The 19,581-nt window shown below is 41.0% G+C and overlaps 1 protein-coding gene across 1 annotated transcript in view; it reads right to left on the bottom strand.

Annotated features, from left to right (window-relative positions):
• Window positions 1-15,983, bottom strand: part of ankrd55 (ankyrin repeat domain 55) — a 34,146-nt gene extending 18,163 nt beyond the window's left edge. The window contains exons 1-5 of the mRNA XM_007892238.2: window positions 15,944-15,983; window positions 10,257-10,379; window positions 9,306-9,436; window positions 8,535-8,644; window positions 4,358-4,418 (exon numbers count right to left, since the gene is read on the bottom strand). Of these exons, the coding sequence (XP_007890429.1) occupies window positions 4,358-4,418; window positions 8,535-8,644; window positions 9,306-9,436; window positions 10,257-10,379; window positions 15,944-15,983 (465 nt within the window). The remainder of the gene's footprint in view (window positions 1-4,357; window positions 4,419-8,534; window positions 8,645-9,305; window positions 9,437-10,256; window positions 10,380-15,943) is intronic.
• Window positions 15,984-19,581: the final 3,598 nt, after the last annotated feature.

Here is a 19,581-nt window from a genome sequence, read left to right as displayed (position 1 = left end):
CGGTGAAGGAGGATGAAGTGGTCCACGGTATTGAAGGCAGCAGAGAGGTCGAGGAGAAGGTAAAGGGAGCCCTGGTCACAGATGGACAGAATGTCGTTTGTGACCTTGACCAGAGCTGAGATTGGAGGGGCTCGTGAAGGGAGTGGTAGGATTGGAAGGAGTGAAGCTGGGAAGCAACAAGTCTTTCAAGGACCTTGGACAGAAAAGGGAGGTTGGAGATGGGCCAGTAGTTAGAAACAGGGATGGGATCAGGGAAGGTTTTTTCAGGATGGGGGTGATTATAACTGTTTTTAGGGGATGGAAACGATGCCAGATGATACGGAGAGATTGATGTTGTTGGAGAATAGAGGGTTGAGGAGATGGAGCTGGGAGGTAAGGCGAGGGGTGAGGATGAGGTCAAGGGAGCAGGTGGTGTGTTTCATGCTGGATATGGTGGTGATGAGAGAGGAGGGGGAGACAGGTTCGAAGATTGGAGGGAGGGATGGGTAGAGTGTGGGAGGAGAGATGGGGAGGGAGTGGCAGTTGGGAGGGTGGAGACAGCTGAACGGATCCCCTCGATTAAGACACCTGTACTGCCATTCTCTGCTTCAGTGAATTACTGTTAATTAATTTGCATTCTTTATGGGTGAGCCAAGATGTTGGCAGATGATTCAACCCCTTAGAAAATTCCAACTGCTTTATTCTGTTCAATAAGGAACTTAGTATTAAAGTATTTATTCATGCTACATTTATATTGTAGTATGGGTGCTACCCCCAGTGATATCGTGGGAGGCTTTCTGCAACAGCCAGACACACTTTAAAACAGTGACTATTTTACTGATGTGGTTCTTCTCTGAATAGCCAGCAAGGATCCATGCATTTCAGCTAAAGCAACTGATTTGGATTCAGGTATAGGAATGGTGGTGTCAAAATTTGCAGATGACACCAAAATGAGAGTGGGTGGCGGGAGGGGGGCATGGTAAACAGTGAAGCTGTCTACAGTCTAGACTCTAGATCAGTGCTGGCTAAACAGTGCTGATTCTGGTCTGTGGAGCCATCAAGAATCCCCCCGCCCGCCAAACACTCGCACTAGTCTAGGTAAGTCCAGGTCTAGCAGCATAACTGCTGGGTGGCTTCTGGGAAAGGTGTCTGAGCTGTAAACAGAGTCACACAGAGTCGTGGACCTCTATCACAAGATCTCATTGGAGCCATTTTTGTGACCATGCACGATTTCCTAAAGAACGCACTGGATATTTTTGCCAGTGACCACAACGAGATGCACACAGGGCTTAGAGTGCTTCTCAGATGTGCCACCATCACAAAGCAGATCTACACAAGTAGTATCAAAATGGGGTCCAAATTACGATATTCACTAAAGCAGTTGCAGAAATTGAATATGCAATAAACCCCCCATCCAAATATTAACATCTTTATCAGCTAAACTGCCTTAGATACCCACCAACCTGTCCTTGCAGAAAGGGTCACGGGCTAATCATCTGATCACAGGATCAGAGAGGTTCACAGCTTCTCAGGCAAAACCTCTGGAACTTTGCTCAGATGCCGAGGGGCAATCCGATCACGTTTAAACCTCTGTGAAGCTGGATTTCGTGCCAAACAGGCTCCTGGTGCTTGGCAGATCCTCCAGTGGGTAGAATCACCATCTCCCCACAGCTGTCAGGTTTATCCTCTGGACTTTATACTCTCTGGATGCTTTTGGAAATCACTGACCCAATCGATCTTCTCAGGTGGATCCAAGGAGCACAAATGAATTCTTTCCGCTCCCTTTTCGAATGCACATTGCAAATTAAATACCTAATAACTTTGTATCAGGCTTGTGTGGTGGTCCTCTGTCCTTGGTCCCTTCCTCTTCAACCTTTACATGCTCCCCCTTGGTGACATCATCCGCAGACAGGGGGTCATTACACAGTCATTACACTTTACAATGACTTTATAACAATGATAACTCACACTTTATGTAGCACCCTCCACGCAGGGTAGCGTCTCAGAGTGCCTTAAATATATCCTGTGGATAATAATAATCCTTGCATTTGATATAGCGCCTTATCACATCTTCAAGACGTCTCAAAGAGTTTCACAGAATATGCTGTAAAGTGAATTGACTGCATATTTTGTGGCCGAAACACAGCAGCAGTGTCCCAAACAGTCGTGGATTGAAGTGACTAAATGACCAAATTATTATTTTTTTAAATTTGTTTTTGTTTTGAAGGGTTTATTACCCCCGGAAAAGTGATTCGCCAATCGACTAACAACCAGGTTCCTACTTACTGCTGGGTAAACAGGCGTGTGGAGTAAGGAAACTTGCCCAACGTTATGTCCTGCCTGGGAATCGAACCCAGGTGGTCTCACTTGTGAGGCGAGTGCTCTAACCACTATGCTACAGGTCTCCACAAGCGCGTTAAGAGATCCTCTTGATGTGAAAGGCGCTATATCAGATGCAGGGATTAATGTTTTGCTATTTTATTATTATAACTAGATTGTGGAGTCCTGTAGCTCAGTGGTTAGAGCACTTGCTTTGCAAGTGAGAGACCTGAGTTCAATTCCAGGCAGGGCGAAACCTTGGGCAAGTTTCCTTACTCCACACGCCTAATAATAATCCCTCCAAAAAAACCAAAAACAATAATAAATTGGTCATTTTCAATCTACGACTGTTTGTGGGACATTGCTGTGCGCAATTGGCTGCCGCGTTCGCCCACAAATATACAGTCAATTCACTTTACAGTGTGTTCTGTGAAGTGCTTTGGGACGTCCTCCCGACGTAAAAAGAGCTATATCAAATGCAAGGATTATTATTATTATTATTAGATATTGAATGACGGCTCTATGCTGACCCCTGCAGGAAGATTTATACTATGATGAGAATTTTCAGCTGCACATTTCACAAGTTGCTGATCTCTGGTTCTGTTTGTCATGAAATGCCAACCTATGGAGTCAGATAGGATGTAGGGATGGACTTATTAGGTGGATTGGGACAGAGTTCAATGGAAGCATTTCACAACATCTGTCAGAAACTCGAGGGTTTCTAATAGGTATACAATAAGTGTCGCTATTATTCTGGACCTGTGACATGCACTCTGTGACAGGTAAATAATGCAATCAGTTATCTGAATTATTCATTTATACAAACAGAACATTACAACCAAATAGTATTGCCACTTTGAATGGCAGTGCAGATTAATACTCTTCTGAGCAGTATGTAAAGCGGGCAAGAAAAGAGCCAACTGCAATCTTGTTTTTTTAAAAAAATTTGAAGCAATGTGATTTTTTATAATAATAATAAAATAATAATAAAATTGCTCACTTCAATCTATGACTGTTTGTGGGACACTGTTGTGCACAATTGGCTGCTGTGTTTCACCCACAAAATATACAGTCAATTCTCTAAGCAGTATATTCTGTGAAGCGCTTTGAAACGTCTCAAAGATGTGCTAAGGTGCTATATCAAAAGCAAGGATTATTATTATTATTTAGTGTCCTTCATGTGGGGTAATATTTTGTAGCTCTAATATTAACTTTACAGAAAATATCCCCAAATACACTGAAAGATCTGCTTTGTATAGACAGTTTCCTACAATACTCTGTTTGCACATGTCCTTGACAATAAATTTCAAGGAGCATCTGTTTAGCCTATAATCTGCTATAACGCTACAGAGCAGTCAATTAATTTTACAGTATATTCTGTGAAGCGTTTTGAGATGTCTCAAAGACGCGATAAGGCACTATATCAAATGCAAGAATCATTATTCTAATTTTTTTATCTTGTAAACACAAAGTTTTTTTGTTTAATATTTATTTCCTTCACTTGATCTGCCCAAAATACATAGATTAGGTACAAGGCCTCAATGAGCCGAACGGTACTCCTTCTGTGCTGAATCTTCTGTGTTCCTATGTTTAAACCAGAATTTGAAACCATATTATAACAACAACTTTTATACAGTGCCCTTAATTCGGGGTGCCATCTCAAAGCGCTTTGACACCACTTAACTTGCACTCTTGAAAATAAACTAAAAATATATAATCTTGTTTATTTATTCTGGTGCACCAGAATATTTGGTCACTGAATCCACGACTGTTTGTGAGACACTGCTGTCACAATTGGCAGTGCGTTTCTCCCACAAAATATACAGTCAATTCACTTTATAGTATATTCTGTGAAGCGCTTTGAGACATCTCGGTGATGTGATAAGGCCCTATATCAAATGCAAGGATTATTATCTAACACCTTGGGACATTCTCCCGAAGTGAAAGGCACTGTACAAATGTAATTTTTTGTTTGTTGTTGTTGCAGAAAGAGAGTTCTCAAAGGGTTAAATCCGACAATGTACCACTTTGATAATAGCAATAACAGCTTTTCACTCACCTCGTTGTCCTGGTGATTTATCTCGCTGATAACTGATTGTTGCAACAGTACAGCCAACACTCTGGAGTAAATCAAAGACAGGTTTTATAAAACATTTGAAGGAGATACAGTACTTACATGCAGTTCATATTTAGCTGATGTAAAAGAAGTGCTGCCTCTTTATTCCTCTTTATTTAGCTGCAAGAGAGACTAATGGATTATTTAATCTCTTTCCTTTCACCACATTAGAAAGCGACGGGCCTGCCATGACTGATAAAATCAAATTAAATAGGCATGGCTGGTTGAAATAGGTTGTAAATGGCACCTGAAGGTTGCCTGACATGATCAAAATGCTCACATTACATGAGTGATGATACCAAGCATTCTGATGACACTGTGCATTCTGCTGCTGATTGTTCAGCTACCGTGATACATCAGGGATGACCAATTTCAGATCTGGCTTAGTGTCCTGCAGCTCACTGGTTAGAGCACTTGCTTTGCATGCTGGAGATCTAGTTTGATTCCCAGCAGGGCGAAATGTTAGGCAAGTTTCCTTACTCCACACGCCTCTGTTCACCTAGCAGTAAGTAGGAACGCAGTTGTTAGTCGCTTTTCGGATCGCTTTTCCGGGGATAATAATCCCTCTAAAAAAATTTTTTACATTTAAAATTGAGGTCATTGTTGTGGGACATTGCTGTGCGCAATTGGCTGTCACATTTTGCCCACAAAATGTACTGTCAATTCACTTTACAGTATATTAAGTGAAGTGCTTTGAAATGTATCAAAGACGTGATAAGGTGCTCTATGCAAGGATTATTATTACAGCAATAGATGAATCAAGGTACTGTGAATTGCACATTTTCATTATGATTTGCCCATGACAGCAAAACCACAGTGTAAAGAGTTGAGTGTCTTGGATTTTCCTTTATCTGTGCACAAAGTCCTGTAGCTCAGTGGTTAGAGCACTCGCTTTGCAAGCGAGAGACCTGAGTTCAATTCCAGGCAGGGCGAAACCTTGGGTAAGTTTCCTTACTCCACACGCCTAATAATAATCCTTCCAAAACCATAAACAATAATAAATTGGTCATTTTCAATCTACGACTGTTTGTGGGACATTGCTGTGCGCAATTGGCTGCCGCGTTCGCCCACAAATATACAGTCAATTCACTATACAGTGTGTTCTATGAAGCGCTTTGGGATGTCCTCCCGACGTGAAAAGTGCTATATCAAATGCAAAGATTATTATTATTATTAAATTTCACAAATGGGCTACCGCGTTTACGTACAAAATACACAGTAACTACAGTTCACTATACATTCTGTGAAGCATTTTGAGATGTCCTCCTGACTTGAAAGATATCAGCTGGGTCAGTAGCACTCTTGCCTCTGAGGCAGAAGATTGTGGGTTCAAGCCCCAAGTTGGTAGCTGAGCTCACATAGTTTAGGCTGATACTCCATGCAGTGCCTGGGGTGTGCTGCATTGTTGGAGGTGCCATCCTTTGGAGATGTTAAACTTATAGCTCTCATCTGCCTGTTCAGGTGGACATTATAGATTCCATGGCACTGCTCGGTAACAGAAGGGAGTATCTCCCAGGATCCTGGCCAACAATCCTCCAATTAAAATTGGTAATTCAATTCATAGCTGTTCATGGGACATTGTTGTGTGCAAATGGGCAGCCGTTTTCACCTACAAATAAATCACTTCACGGTAAATCCACAATGAAGACATGGTGTTCATGCAAAGACTACACTTTGCATGCATAGCGTGTTTTCATTGTGTATTAAACCTGAAAACATCAGGTTGATGTACATGTGCAGAGCAGAACCAGTTCAGAATGTGTCAATCAGGAAGATGAAAGGTGCGGTGGTATGAAGGGCAATACTCACTGCCAAAACCTAAACCAAGCATTAAAAGCTGAATTCGCAGCACTTGGAGTGCTCCTCATCGCTGCTGCCCTATAATCTGCAATTATAGAACTGATATATTTCAACATGTTGAATTGTTTTGTTTTTATGATTTTTCCAATAACATCTCTGAAGAAATATAATGAAACAGTAAATAATATCCAGCCAGCAGTTTAGTGGAAGTAATTGTGGTGCTCAGCATTTTTTGGCATGTTGCCCAGTCACGAATTTACTCTTTAGATTAAAAAGGTTTGACACCTGATTATTCCCTCAGGACTAATTTGAAGGCTGGATTTATTCACAGCATTTATCTTGCTCTTGCTTTTTGCAAAGCATGTTGTATCTATGGATACTGTGCAAAATCCTTAGAGGACAGCGTGAGCTTGTATGAGTATTTTACTCATGACTGACAACATTGGCAAAACCACTTCTGTTTAATAAATATGTCTCCCCCTGAGTATTGCCAATGAGATGTTCATTTGCTGGCTTTGTCTATTTATCGCAAATTCAGACAGCAAAAAAGTCCTGCTAATCTTCGAAGAATTTAATGTAGACATATGTGATAATAGTAGCAACCACTGTTTCTATAAATTATTCAATTACTAAGATCTCCTATCACTACTGATGAGTTTATAGGATGGATACATGGATACATTCATCTTATAGGATGGATACATTCATCTTCTGTTAGACATTATTCTGCAAGCATTATTAAAATTTAAAAGAACACTTGGAATGCAAGAAGCTAATGCTTCTTGCATTCCAAGTGTTCTTTTAAATTTTAATAATGCTTGCAGAATAATGTCTAACAGAAGATGAATGTATCCATCCTTCGGATGAGATATTAAACTGAGGCCCCATCTGTGTTTACAGCTACACTAAAGATCCCAATGGTCAACAATCCCCTGAATAAACTGGTCATTCGTAGCTGTTTGTGTAACATTGCTGTGTATAAATTGGCTGCTGCATCTATTTGTATGGATGCCCATAAAGCATACAGTCACTGCACTTTACAGTATATCCTGTGAAATGCTTTGGGATGTCCTCCCAACATGAGGTGGTTTACTAAATTTAAGGTTATTATTAGTTTTCTTTACAGAATACAAAGATAATAATGCTCTCACGTAGAAACCCTGGCCCATCCTGGATAATTGAAATTAGTAGAAGTTTGAGGTTCAACTGTAATACAAAAAAATACATTCTGCAAAAGAACAATTTAAGCTCCACATATTACCGCTTCTTTCCTTTAAATTTTTTTCATTTGTATTTAAAAAGGGATTAATTGCAACTTAATTAAATTTGAAAATAAAATGTTATTTAGAAATAACATTTAGTTGAAATAAAAATGAAATCCACAAGATTGTAAGAAAGAATAGAATGAGAAATGACTGTCATGAAACAGGTTAGTTTTACTGATGTTATGTTGTTGCAATAGTAATCCTCATTTTATCAAGCCCATTTCTTGCACTGATCATATAAACCTATCGTAACATAGAATTCTCCCATACAGTTGATCTACTTGGGCAAGGTTTTACATAAATACTCATCGATTCCCAAAGGTGATCAGAAAAGCTATTTTCTGACATCTCCACTCTACTAACCTTGCCTTTTTGTATCCTCTTCTCCCCACCCTTAGTCCCATAGCACATAAATTATATCTAAAGCAGATGATCCACTGCAACAAATGTATAAAGCATCTCTTTATTCGGCCCATATGTGAAATGTGTCCCTGAGAAGGACACAAGCCCTTACATCTGAACTTTGGTCCTAAATATGTCTTGCTGTCAATCATTTCTAATGATTTACAAGAAAGTGCATTATTTTGATGGTATAGCTATGACATGACAATGATCAGAGGTTCTTGGGGGAAGGCATTTAATTAAAGAAAATGGATTAGAAAAGAACAGCTGTTCCTAGCTGGACCAGGTGGCAGCACTTTGCAAGACTGTTTTCCAGAGACTATTAGTTTCACGCAATTTTAAAAAAAAGTTTCCCAAGAGCTTTTGTTAGTTTACATCCTGTGGTGAGTTCATTATCACATTGTAAATAGTCTTCCCTAATCTATCGACTCTAATCTTCGCCTACACTCATGTGGCCAAGGTTGGAAAATTTACTGACCAGCACAGACTAAGAATCCGCCTGTTAAATTACACTTTATAAACTCACACTGCTATGGTTGAGAAGTTTACTAGCAAACAGGGGACAGTGTAATGTGCTCCTCACTTAACAAGTTTGGAAAGTGTACCAATGGTTGGAAAATCGCTCTTGTTTTAGATAAAAACTGTGCCCTTACCTGAAGTCAGTTTCTGAGGTGGCAGCATGAAGAGGCAGTCTGCCGTTTTTGTCTGGCATGTTTTGCTTGGCACCATTTCGCAGCAGAGTTACACAGCCATCTAACCAGCCCTTATAACAAGAAGACATTTGTTCCTTCCATCAGTGTTCACTCAGTACACTTGCTTTCATCATTAAGAACTTGGGAGATTTTTATTTGAACAAATACCTGTGTTGGGTTTCCCCAACACCATAGCAGGAGGGGTGGAGGCTCATGTGGACTATAAACAATGGTACTAACTAGTTGGGCTGAATGGTTTGTTTCTGTCCTGTAATGTTGTACGTATCATATAGAATGGTTTGATGTTACAAACTGGATTTTTTTAAAAACAAAATCTAGTCACATTCCTGTTATTCTCCATTCAATACAGTCGTTACCTTTCCTGAGCATTTCAGAATGTGCCGAATTTAGCAAATTATTAAACAAGGCCTTAATTTTGAAGCCGAGTGTTGGTAAGTTTCTTTTAAAGAACTTACAGAAAAGTGACTTAAAAATTAAGAGTGAATTTGCCAAATTCTGGATGCACTGAAATGCTGCATAAATAGAGAAAATCTTGATCCAAGTGGAATTTCTACTCTACAGCTTAGTCATCATGACCTGGGTGGACAGTCAATACTATTTTGCAAAGCAGTTTAATTTCTACAGTCTACGAGAAACTTTGCAATTGCTCCTTAAGCTATTATTGATAGAAAAACTCATAGAAAATCAAATAGAATTCAGCCAAGTCTTTACCAGGTAGGTGGCGAGAGACAATGCAGTTCTTCCGCAAGCATCTTCAGTGTTGATGGAAGCTCCCATCTTAAGCAACAATTTCACTGTATCAAGCTGCCGTCCTGATATTGCATGCATCAATGGAGTCGATCCTGAAAATAAATTGTAAACAATTGTCTCCACGATGCTTTTGTCTCCCAATTTTTAGCCTCATTACATTATGATAAAATCTTATTGTCTATAATCATCATTGTATCCATTGATGCAGACTATTTCCTCAAATCACTGCGTTTCAGGCTTCTGGCTAGGGAGAAGTTCATGTTTATTGCTGTTGCTTCAGACAGGTTTTGAGGAGCATTTTCTAAAAGTGCATTTGTTACTGTAGGAAGTGCAGCATAATACAGTGAAGTGGATTGACTGTATATTTTGTAGGCGAAAACCGCAAATATAAATGAGGCTATTAAATGAATGGGAATGTCACAAACAGTTTCTTTTCATGAAATAATACAGGGTGGCCAAAAAGCCGTGATACCCTTACAATGTCTAATAAGTCTTAAAGAAATGATGCTATATATTTTTAGATAATAGGGTAGTTATCACGACTTTTTGATTACCCTGTAATACTTCTTCACGAAATGACATCAACAGCGCTTCCTGCACATGAGCAGTGTGAGGTCCACCACATAAAGAGATTATGGGGCACAACAAGGGTTTTCTTTTTGGTTGATGAACGGACCCTTTTGTAATGTTTCATGTGATTCCAACCTCCAATCGGACTTCATAATACACACACACCACACACACACCACACCCCCACCACCACGCACACACACACACCACACCTCCACCACCACGCACACACACACACCACACACGCACACAACACCACCACCACACACACACAACACCACCACCACACACACACACACACAAATCACGCACCACCGAACAAAGTCTGTTTGTAACATTTACCTTCACTGTCGCAGCATTCCAATATGGAAGGATCCTCTCGAATGACTGCTGTCAGGGTGTTAATGTCTCCAATAGAAGCTGCATGATAAACCACACTCAGGTCGATTTCTTCTGCAGAGTCACCTTGCAAAACAACACAACGGCAGTTTTACATTCATGCAGCGCCTTCATGAGGTCTCAAAGCGCTTGACAGAGCCAGCTAGCAGCCCAAGATGTGGGTGGGTAGAGCTACGGAGGGAGGGGGGAATGGTGATCAAAAATGCAATTGAAAAGAAAGGTCTTAAGACAGGCTTTAAAGGTGGGGAGGGATGGGTGAAGAAGAGGGGTTCCGGGATGCAGAGGCAGAATGGCTAAACGGTCAGGCGGAGGTTGTGAAGCAGGCCGGTGTCCTCCTTGTGGATGGAATGACCAAGATGGTAGGGTTGCAGGAAATTACAGAGGTAAGGTGGAGCAAAAGGAGGGAGGGATTGAATTATGAGGACTAGAATCTTGAAATCAATCCGCAAGGGCTTGTGGAGCCTGTAGAGCCAAGTGAGGATGGGCAGGACACAAGTGCACGAGCTGTAGAGTTTTGGATGGTCTGCTGCTTGTGTAGGGAGGAATTCAAATAGTCTAGGCTGGACATGATGAAGGCAAAGAATGACAAGTAAAGAAGCAATTAGTGAAAAAACTCCCATGTGCTTCATTTATACTTTATACTTTATAACATTTATACTTCAAACAACCAGATAGTGACAGAGCAGACAAAAGACAAAAACATCAGCACTGGATTAGATTCACTCCAGAAATTCGCTGGTTTAAATGGCCTGGTTCAAAGGACATTTCATTCATTTACTGCCATACCTATCCAATTTTGGTTGCTTCTCAAACTACAAATAACAAAAAGTTCCCTCTCCCATCTTCCAGAATCGCAACCTCTAAAGCACGTGGTTAGGAAAGATGGTGGAGGCCAAGATAAAGAGTTAATTTTTAAAACAGCACAATACTGTTATGGGAATACAGTAATATGGGTGGTTTTACACCAAATCATAAACAAGTTTTGGTCATTCTTAGGTGGCAGATCCACTACACCAGGATACTGCTGATGATAACCCAGCCAGCCTGGCTCATCGGCAGGACTTGGAAGGTCAGACCAGTTACTGGGGGTAGGGACTCTTCCCGCTCAGCTCCTGTTGACCGTGCAAGACAAATCGCTAACTGGTTGGGTGGTCTTAGCTGGACAAGCAGTGGGAAAGCTAGCCAGGCAATGACAGTCTAATTCTTGGCCAGGAAGAGGAATACATTAACAGTTTCAGGCAGGATTAGACTTATGTTCCATCCAGCTACATATCCAACTTCCCTAAAGATTCTTTTTAAACATCTATCTTATCATCTAATAACCCTGAGGAATTCATGCAAACAATTCTGCAGCTGAGAAGGCTCATTAAAACGTAAGTATTTAACCAAATGTTAACATATATATATATATACCAAGATATGCGTGCATCTTTCTGTCAGTCATTTTCTGCAGGAGACATTTTTCCTTTAAAGGTTCAACTACATTGGAAAAAACAACTTGTTAACAAATGGCAGTTTATGGATTCATATTTGAGTTCAACCAGTACAATTATGCAAATTTTAGGTTCCATTACCCTTTCGTCATAAACAACAAATAGAAATCAAACAACCTGAATTGAAATCACTACTTATGATCTATAAATAGGATCGCAAACAATCTGTAAAAGGAAGGTAATAAACAGCCACTTTCATTTATGCACTGTGCTGATACTTATAAAAGAATGGTTCTCAGTGGGTGATAATAGACAGCATTGGTAATGTTTTGCACATATTAAGGTACTGATGCAAAGTGGCTATTCATTCTTTTGCGATGACTACCATTCAGTTCTAGATTGATACAGATCAGTGATTTTAACTAAACAAAATGCATTAAAACTACCATTATTTCCAAACCTCATGACTCACTTATCACAAATTCTCTTGACAAAAGCTGCATTTCACGGAAATCAACACTATGCCTCTGAACGCAGAAACCTACAGGACAGAAGGACGCCATTCGGCCCATCAATCTGTATCGATTTACAGAGTAAGAATATCGCTTCAATCCCACCACCACCCGGTCTTTTCTCCATACACCCCATATGTTCGACAGAAGACAGCTTTCCCAGTCTTCATGCATTTGTAATAATAAGAGTTGCCTGATCTTTACACACAGTAATTACAGATATCAAGTTCCTGCATCTTTTGTTCAAAAATTATGCTTTGAAGTTTATTTTCAATGATTTTCCAGTGCCTAAAGTATGCATCACACCTTTCTGATGTATAATTGCTGTGAAGCGCTTTGAGACTTTACAACAACACGGTAAGATGCTATATCAGATCCAAGGAATATTATTTTATCATCTCACAATAGCACTTCCAAACTAATTCTCTTCTGACGTTTGGAAAAGGTAGGGATATGGTATTGATCCTTCATGAAGATAGAAAAAGAAGCAGTTATTCCCAACAGCTTAATCAGGTGATATTGATACTGCAGTAATCTTACAGGATGAGTCTCTTCAAACAGAATTGGCTCTGTAATACCTTGAGGCTGTTGATGCTATGATCCAGCCCGGTTTACTTTGCAGCCAACAGTCCAATAAACTGGTAGCTGCAATGATGTAGCTACATATTATAACACTGAAGACTCATGTTTGATTTTCTGTATGTATCAACATCCAGGCTTGACCATGTCAAAACTCCTTGCTTGTCGGCCTTCCCACCTCTTCCCTCCACAAGCTGCAGATCATCCTGAACTCTGCAATTTGTGTCCTCTCCCGCACCTGCGACCCTATCACCCCCACTCTTGCCCAGCTCCACTGACTCCCCATCCCTCAGAAGACAGAATTCAAAATCCTCATCCTTACCTTCAAGGCCCTCCACAGCCTTGCTCCTTCCTACCTCTGTGACCTGCTAACCCCATATCAACCTGTCTGCTCCCTCAGCGGAGCAGGCTCCACCCTGCTTCAGGTCACCTGCCCGGCCCGCCCCACCATCGGCAGTCGGGCATTCAGCTTCTCTACCCCCACCCTTCGGAACTCCATCCCACATTGCCTTTGCGTCGCTCCGTCTCTCGCCTCTCTCAAGGCATGCCTCAAGACCCTCTTCTTTAACCACGCCTTCGGCCACCCATCCTGCCCACCACCATCTCTGATCCCAATGCCCCTGCTCGGATCCAAATCACTGACTGCCCAGCGACTTGGAACATCCTCCCATGTGAAAGGAGCTATACAAATGTAATTTTCTATTGTAGTGTAATAATTGTTCCTTACCATTGTTCCTTAAGATAAATGTAGGTTAAGATTCTTTATCTTATGACTAATAATTATATCCTCTGCTTTTCCTGTTCTTGTTCTGCACCAAATATATCTTTACACCCACATGATTGATTCACTGTATTATTTCCAAAATCTAATGTATCCTCTATCATTTCTTCAATCACACACAGTTATCTTTATTAATAATCCTTGCACCCGATATAGGACCTGATCACATTGTGGTGCCGAAACCCTCGTCCACACCTTTGTTACTTCCCAGCTGGACTATTCCAATGCCCTCCTCGCTGATCTCCCCAGCACCACCATACAAAAAAATTAAATGAATCCCAAACTCTGCTATCCGGATACTCACCCACACAAAACTCCATACCCATCACACCAGGCTCCACTGGCTTCCAATTACCGAACGGATTACCTATCCCACCTGTTTATCCCCCATTCCAGCACCCACTGCCTCCACTCAGCTTTCGGCCTGCTATTAGTCCCTCGTCCCATCCGCTCCACCATCAGTGGCTGTGCCTTCAGCCACTACGCACTGAAACTCTGGAGCTCTCTCGTTCAATCCTTCCACCTTGCCCCCTCCCTCTCCACTTTCAAATCCTCACTAAAGACCTTCCTTTTTGAACGTGCTTATGGTTACCTCCCTCTTTGGCTCAGGGTCAGACTCAACCACTGTTAAGCGCTCAGGGATGCTATGAAGAGCGCTATATAAATACGTCATTGGTGTTGTTGTTGTTGGATCTTGAATTCGATTCAGGTGATAGGGAGCCAGTGGAGCCTGGCTAGAACTGATGCAATGGGGGTATGGAGTTTAGTGCAGGTTGAGTAAGCCACAGACTACTCCACCCACAGTCCCCACTCTCTGCCTTGTCCCCGTCTTCCCCACCTTCAAAGCCCGCTTTAAGAACTCTTTTCAATCAAGCTTTGAGTCACCTTCACCCCACCCGCAGTTCCCCTCCTTCCACGCTACCAGTCAGCTTTAAGACTTCCTTCTAATGTGAAAGGCACTGTATAAATTGTTGTTTCAAGTCTTATTGATGTGCCACATAGACTGGTTGACCATCAACAATGGTTGTAGCTGTCAGCCTGACTCTTCTCTGACTCAGAAGTTTGTGGGTTCAAGCCCTATGTTGAGACTTGGTGGGGGAGCACTGCATTGTCAGAGAGCACAATCTTTTGAATGAGATGAGGACTGCCTGTCCTCAGGTAGATTTTAAAGCTTGGATGACACTATTTGATAAGGGAATGGCGTGCCTCCAAGTGTCCTTCCCAGCAATTCCCCAGATTAATCAACGAATAAAGCGCTACAAAAATGCAAACTTTCTTTCTTGGGTTGTTATGGACTTGCATAGCTTCACTAGGCATATCACCTCAGAGGCAGTGACACCCCAAGGAGACACTGCTCACTCCCCACCCACAAGAAGTATTCATTTATCAACCTCAATAGGGGGAGCTGCTGAGAAAACTCAGCAGCATTCAAACCCAGTATCTTCTAATTCCCAGTCCAGTGCTTAAGTGCCCGAGCTAGTCGAGAGGTTAAAATTTGACATCTTCGTGAATATACTGAACCAAAATTTGCAAACCTTACAGAAACATACAAAATTGATTCAATCACTGGATTTATGATGTAAATTTCAAAACACTACCTTGTTACAAATTCAGTTTCAATGCACAGATAATATTACAGACCTCAAAGGGTTAAACAAGCCCTATTTATTTCCTTCCTGCCACATATGTTCACAGCAATAAATTAAATAAGGGCACAAATAATAAGACACACATAATAACACAGTATTGAAGGTTAAACGAAAATTGACAAAACATGAATGTGTAGTATTTCTTGTTTAATATAGACAGCACAGCAGAACAGTCACTTAACTGAGCACATTTCAGTTACACTATTCTGGAGGTTATTAAATGCCATTTGGCTTTCTGAAAAAAAGGATAGCTTTATTAATTTCTCGATAAATATAAAGTAAAATGTATAAACATATGTATATCTAAATATTACTGAAGCGTCTTGCAATGTTTGTGGATGAATTATGATTCAACATTTGCCCATTTAACTTATCAAACTGGTTTTTCTTCCTGTGGTCCTCAGGTTATCAGTGGAACACTGTGACCACCCACAATTTGAATGTCAGATTTTTTTAAACGTAATTGTGATATAGAAATTGTATGTCCTATTCCCAAAACACATCCGACAAGGTAAGAAACATCAATGTACTTAATAATTAAGAGGCTCATTCTTCAAACCATCTACCTTAATTTGAAGAACCCACGCACATAGCTCGGAAACCCATACAGTTCAGCAGAAATCTGAGCAAGCATGTACCCCGTTCATTTATTTACTCATATTGAAAACATCCGTACCTTTATGCTGATCGAAAACAGACGATGAACTAAAATCCATTTTTCTATTTCATTATTTACAACCGGAGCAAAAAAATTTCAGCTCAGCGTTTCAGACAGAGAAGCAACGACTGCAGTAAATGGAATGACAGCTATCGCAGAGCAATATGCTGGCAGGGGAGGGGGACTTGTAATAAATCAATTTACGGCTCTGGGTTGTGAAGGAGAATAGCAGTGCTGGCCTGCACCTAGCACTGAAACAAACTGCTTGGTACAGGCTGCTGCTGGAAGGCGAGATCTCCCGAGAACAGCTGAACCTTTTGAATAAGTCCGCACGCTGCTTGACTGAAGAAAATTCAAGTGTCTCTTCCTCTGATGCTGCCAAAGATGCCCCTTTGATCACGTCACCGAGTCCAGAAACAGCCACCAATGATGTACCACTCAAAACAAATGTAGATTAAAGCAGAAGAACCAATGTCTCCTCAAATAAAACAGAACCATCTCACTGTAAACAAGGGGTGCTCACCACAAGACTGAGCATGTGCAAGATGGCAATGCACTTTGGGTATGAAGAGTCTCTCTCCCTAAAATGTACTGAAGTTCTGAGCAGCAGCATTCATTCTGTAAACAACTCGAGTCCCAGCTTTTGAAAATGATGTCTGAAACAGGATCTGTAGTGATGCGATTCTTGATTAATTATCTAGTGAGAGTTTCCTGAGCTGTGTGGAATAAGTAAAGGAGAAAATCAAGTCTAAACTTTGACCCCCACAAGTGCTGTAAAAATGTTGCTGTTTCCCATGTTGGGACAGCCACACGTTTTATTTTGATTTGCCTGGAGCAGGAATGGGACTGAATAAAGTCTTTGCACAGAAGATTCGCAGTATAAATTATAGTAACATAATCACTCGCCTAGCTTTAGTCAGGCTGATAAAAAAAATAACAACAACTTGCGCTTATAGAGCTCCCGTCATGCGGGGCAACGTCTTGGTATCCTTAACCGTGGCCGAGCTTCATACCGGGCCGGTGGGGAGGGAGGGGGTGACCGTAAGCACACTCAAAGAGGAAGGTTTACAGTCGTGACCTAAAAGAGGGGAAGGATGTATTAATGGTAACAATAGGTACAGCTATGCTGAGGTGAGCACGTGAGATATTTAAATTTTGAACTCTTGCCGTGCTACTTAATTCAGTAAATAGAGGTGTCAGTCTTCGTTCGGCTCTGCTTTCAGTTTTGAAAATCCCAGATTTGTTTCCATGCTCGTGAGGAACCAATGATGATGTGAGGGTGTTGCATACCCAACGAGATTGTGGCTTAGAGACATTGTTGCACATATATGGACACTAGTTGTTGCCTTACTTTTTACATGTGTTTTGGATCACTGGATACTGATCACAAGAAGGATGAAGAAGGCCATTGATCATAGAATCTTACAGCATAGAAGGAGGCCATTCGGCCCATCGTGCCTGTGCTGGCTCTTTGAAAGAGCTATCCAACTAGTCCCCTTCCCCCGTTCTTATCCCATAGCCCTGCAAATGTTTCCTTTTTAAGTACCTATCCAATTCCCTTTTGAAAGCTGTTACTGAATCTTCTCGAACCACTCTTTGAGGAAGTGCATTACAGACCATAGCAACTCTCTGGATAAAAAAAATCCTCCTTGTCTCCCCTCTGGTTCTTTTGCCAATTATCTTAAATCTGGTTCCTCTGATTAACGACACTCCCACCACAGGAGTTTCTTCCTATCTTGAATGCAGAATATCCAGTTCACCATCCTCCCATAAAAGCATCAAGCTATTTCGTAAACGAGCCCGTGTCTTGTCCTCAACCACCCTTCCCAGCAAACCTGTTCCAGTTGTTAATTACCTTCAGGGGAATAAATATTTCCTGATATCTGTTCAGAAATTGCATTTTACAATCCCAAACCTATGTATTCTTGTTTTGCACATCTGAAGGTATTCTGAGTTTCATTTCTATATCCCGTTTGTATACCTTTACTGTACTTACAACCAAGTAACAGAGTCCAGGACTTGAAAATTAAATGACTTTTCTCTCAGCCTTTCCTACCCTTTATTAGATCATTTTATCAACTTAAAAAGTTGGAGGCCTAATGATTTGAAACCAGACCATTATAGTCCCTGGTCGAGCACTCAATCAACTGAGCTAGGATGTCTATCCCAATAATAAATTAAAGACAACAAAGCTCTACGGTTAAAGTGGATTGGAAAGTGGTTTGGCAATGATGATGGAAAAGGGGATAGTGACAATTTGAGCTCTATAGAGATCATCTCTGATTCCCTGCTGATCACAAAATTCGTAATTGTTATGTAGAGGCTACTTTTTGTAATTGTATTGTCTTCTTGTGATAAATCATTAGCCAATGACACTAAGCTTTAACAGCCACATGGTGAGTTTAAGAAGAATTGATAAGCTCCTTCAATGGTACAAAGGATAGAAACATCACCTGATGTAGTAGTAAGTGATGCAGACCAGAAAGTCATAGATTTGATTCCTGATCTGCGTTGAATTAGCTGGTCTCATTGGGTGTAGGAGTGTTGCAATTGACCTCAATGCCACTGGGTTAGAGAGAAAAGTCAAGCAATGTTCACCAGATAGCTTTGTTGCTATCCAATGAACCTCTATTGGAAAGTTTTAATGTGCGACTTTAAATGAGGAAGGATCTAGTCCAGAAGAGCATTTACCAGAATACTCAGCTCAAACCTAATTTTTACAACATTGGGACACCAGTTTGCTGCACACTATATGCAGCAATTGTAAATCTCAGCAGGTGGTTAAAATGAGTTTTTGTGTTGCGAAATGCTCTTTCATAGCTGCTTTCATATCATATCAAATCTGTTATAAAACATTGTATATATTCCTCCTCACCCCCCTCAGCACCCATCTTGGGTGCATATCTAGCGTTGCTAAGTGCTTGAGATGTCCTCCCAATATGAAAGGCACTATATAAATGTAGATTTATTGTATTGTATTTTCATCCCTATATGATGTTGCCTTAGCTCATCTGTTGATGTATTTGTTGAAGCAGAAAGATAAATGTGCCGGAATGAAGGGAGTTCCAGTGAATGAGCTGGAACTACTACTAACCAGCTGGTATGGGATTGTGGGGATGTCGGTGGTTAGCTCAAGCTTGATAGAGACACATGTTAATAGCAACAATAACTCGTATTTATATAGCAGCCTTTGCGCGAGTAGCATTTCGGAGCTCTTAACAATGGTGTGGCTTGATGCTGAGCTGGAAAGGAAGAGAAGGTGACTGAAGGCACGGTCAAAGAGGATTCCCTTGATTTTCTAATGACTAAGAAGACTGAGTGCAACTGCACAAAATTGACCTGAAGAAAACTATTGAAGTGAGTGGACGTGCTGAATGCTCATGCTGCTGCTGGTAATAATACTTTGTTCTAGGATAAACCTCAATAACCACCCTGTATATTAAGACTGGATCAGGCTTGCACACTGCCTTCACTCACAACCTTCAGATAGCTATTCGCTCCTCCTGCTTTCCTCCTTTCCTGTTCTAATACAGCACTTTCTGCCGCCATAATGGCTAGTAAATGATTCAAAAGATAGGCTAACAGCTATAGTGATTTTTTTCCCCCTTGTTGACAATGAGTCAGGGTTGGTCACAGCATTAAGACATCTTGTAAGC

Source organism: Callorhinchus milii, unplaced genomic scaffold (genome assembly GCF_018977255.1).
Source record: "Callorhinchus milii isolate IMCB2004 unplaced genomic scaffold, IMCB_Cmil_1.0 Scaffold1, whole genome shotgun sequence".
In the NCBI taxonomy this organism is placed as follows: Eukaryota; Metazoa; Chordata; class Chondrichthyes; order Chimaeriformes; family Callorhinchidae; genus Callorhinchus; species Callorhinchus milii.
The sequence above is the reverse complement of the archived record's forward strand: the minus strand, read 5'-3'. Positions and strand labels throughout refer to the sequence as shown.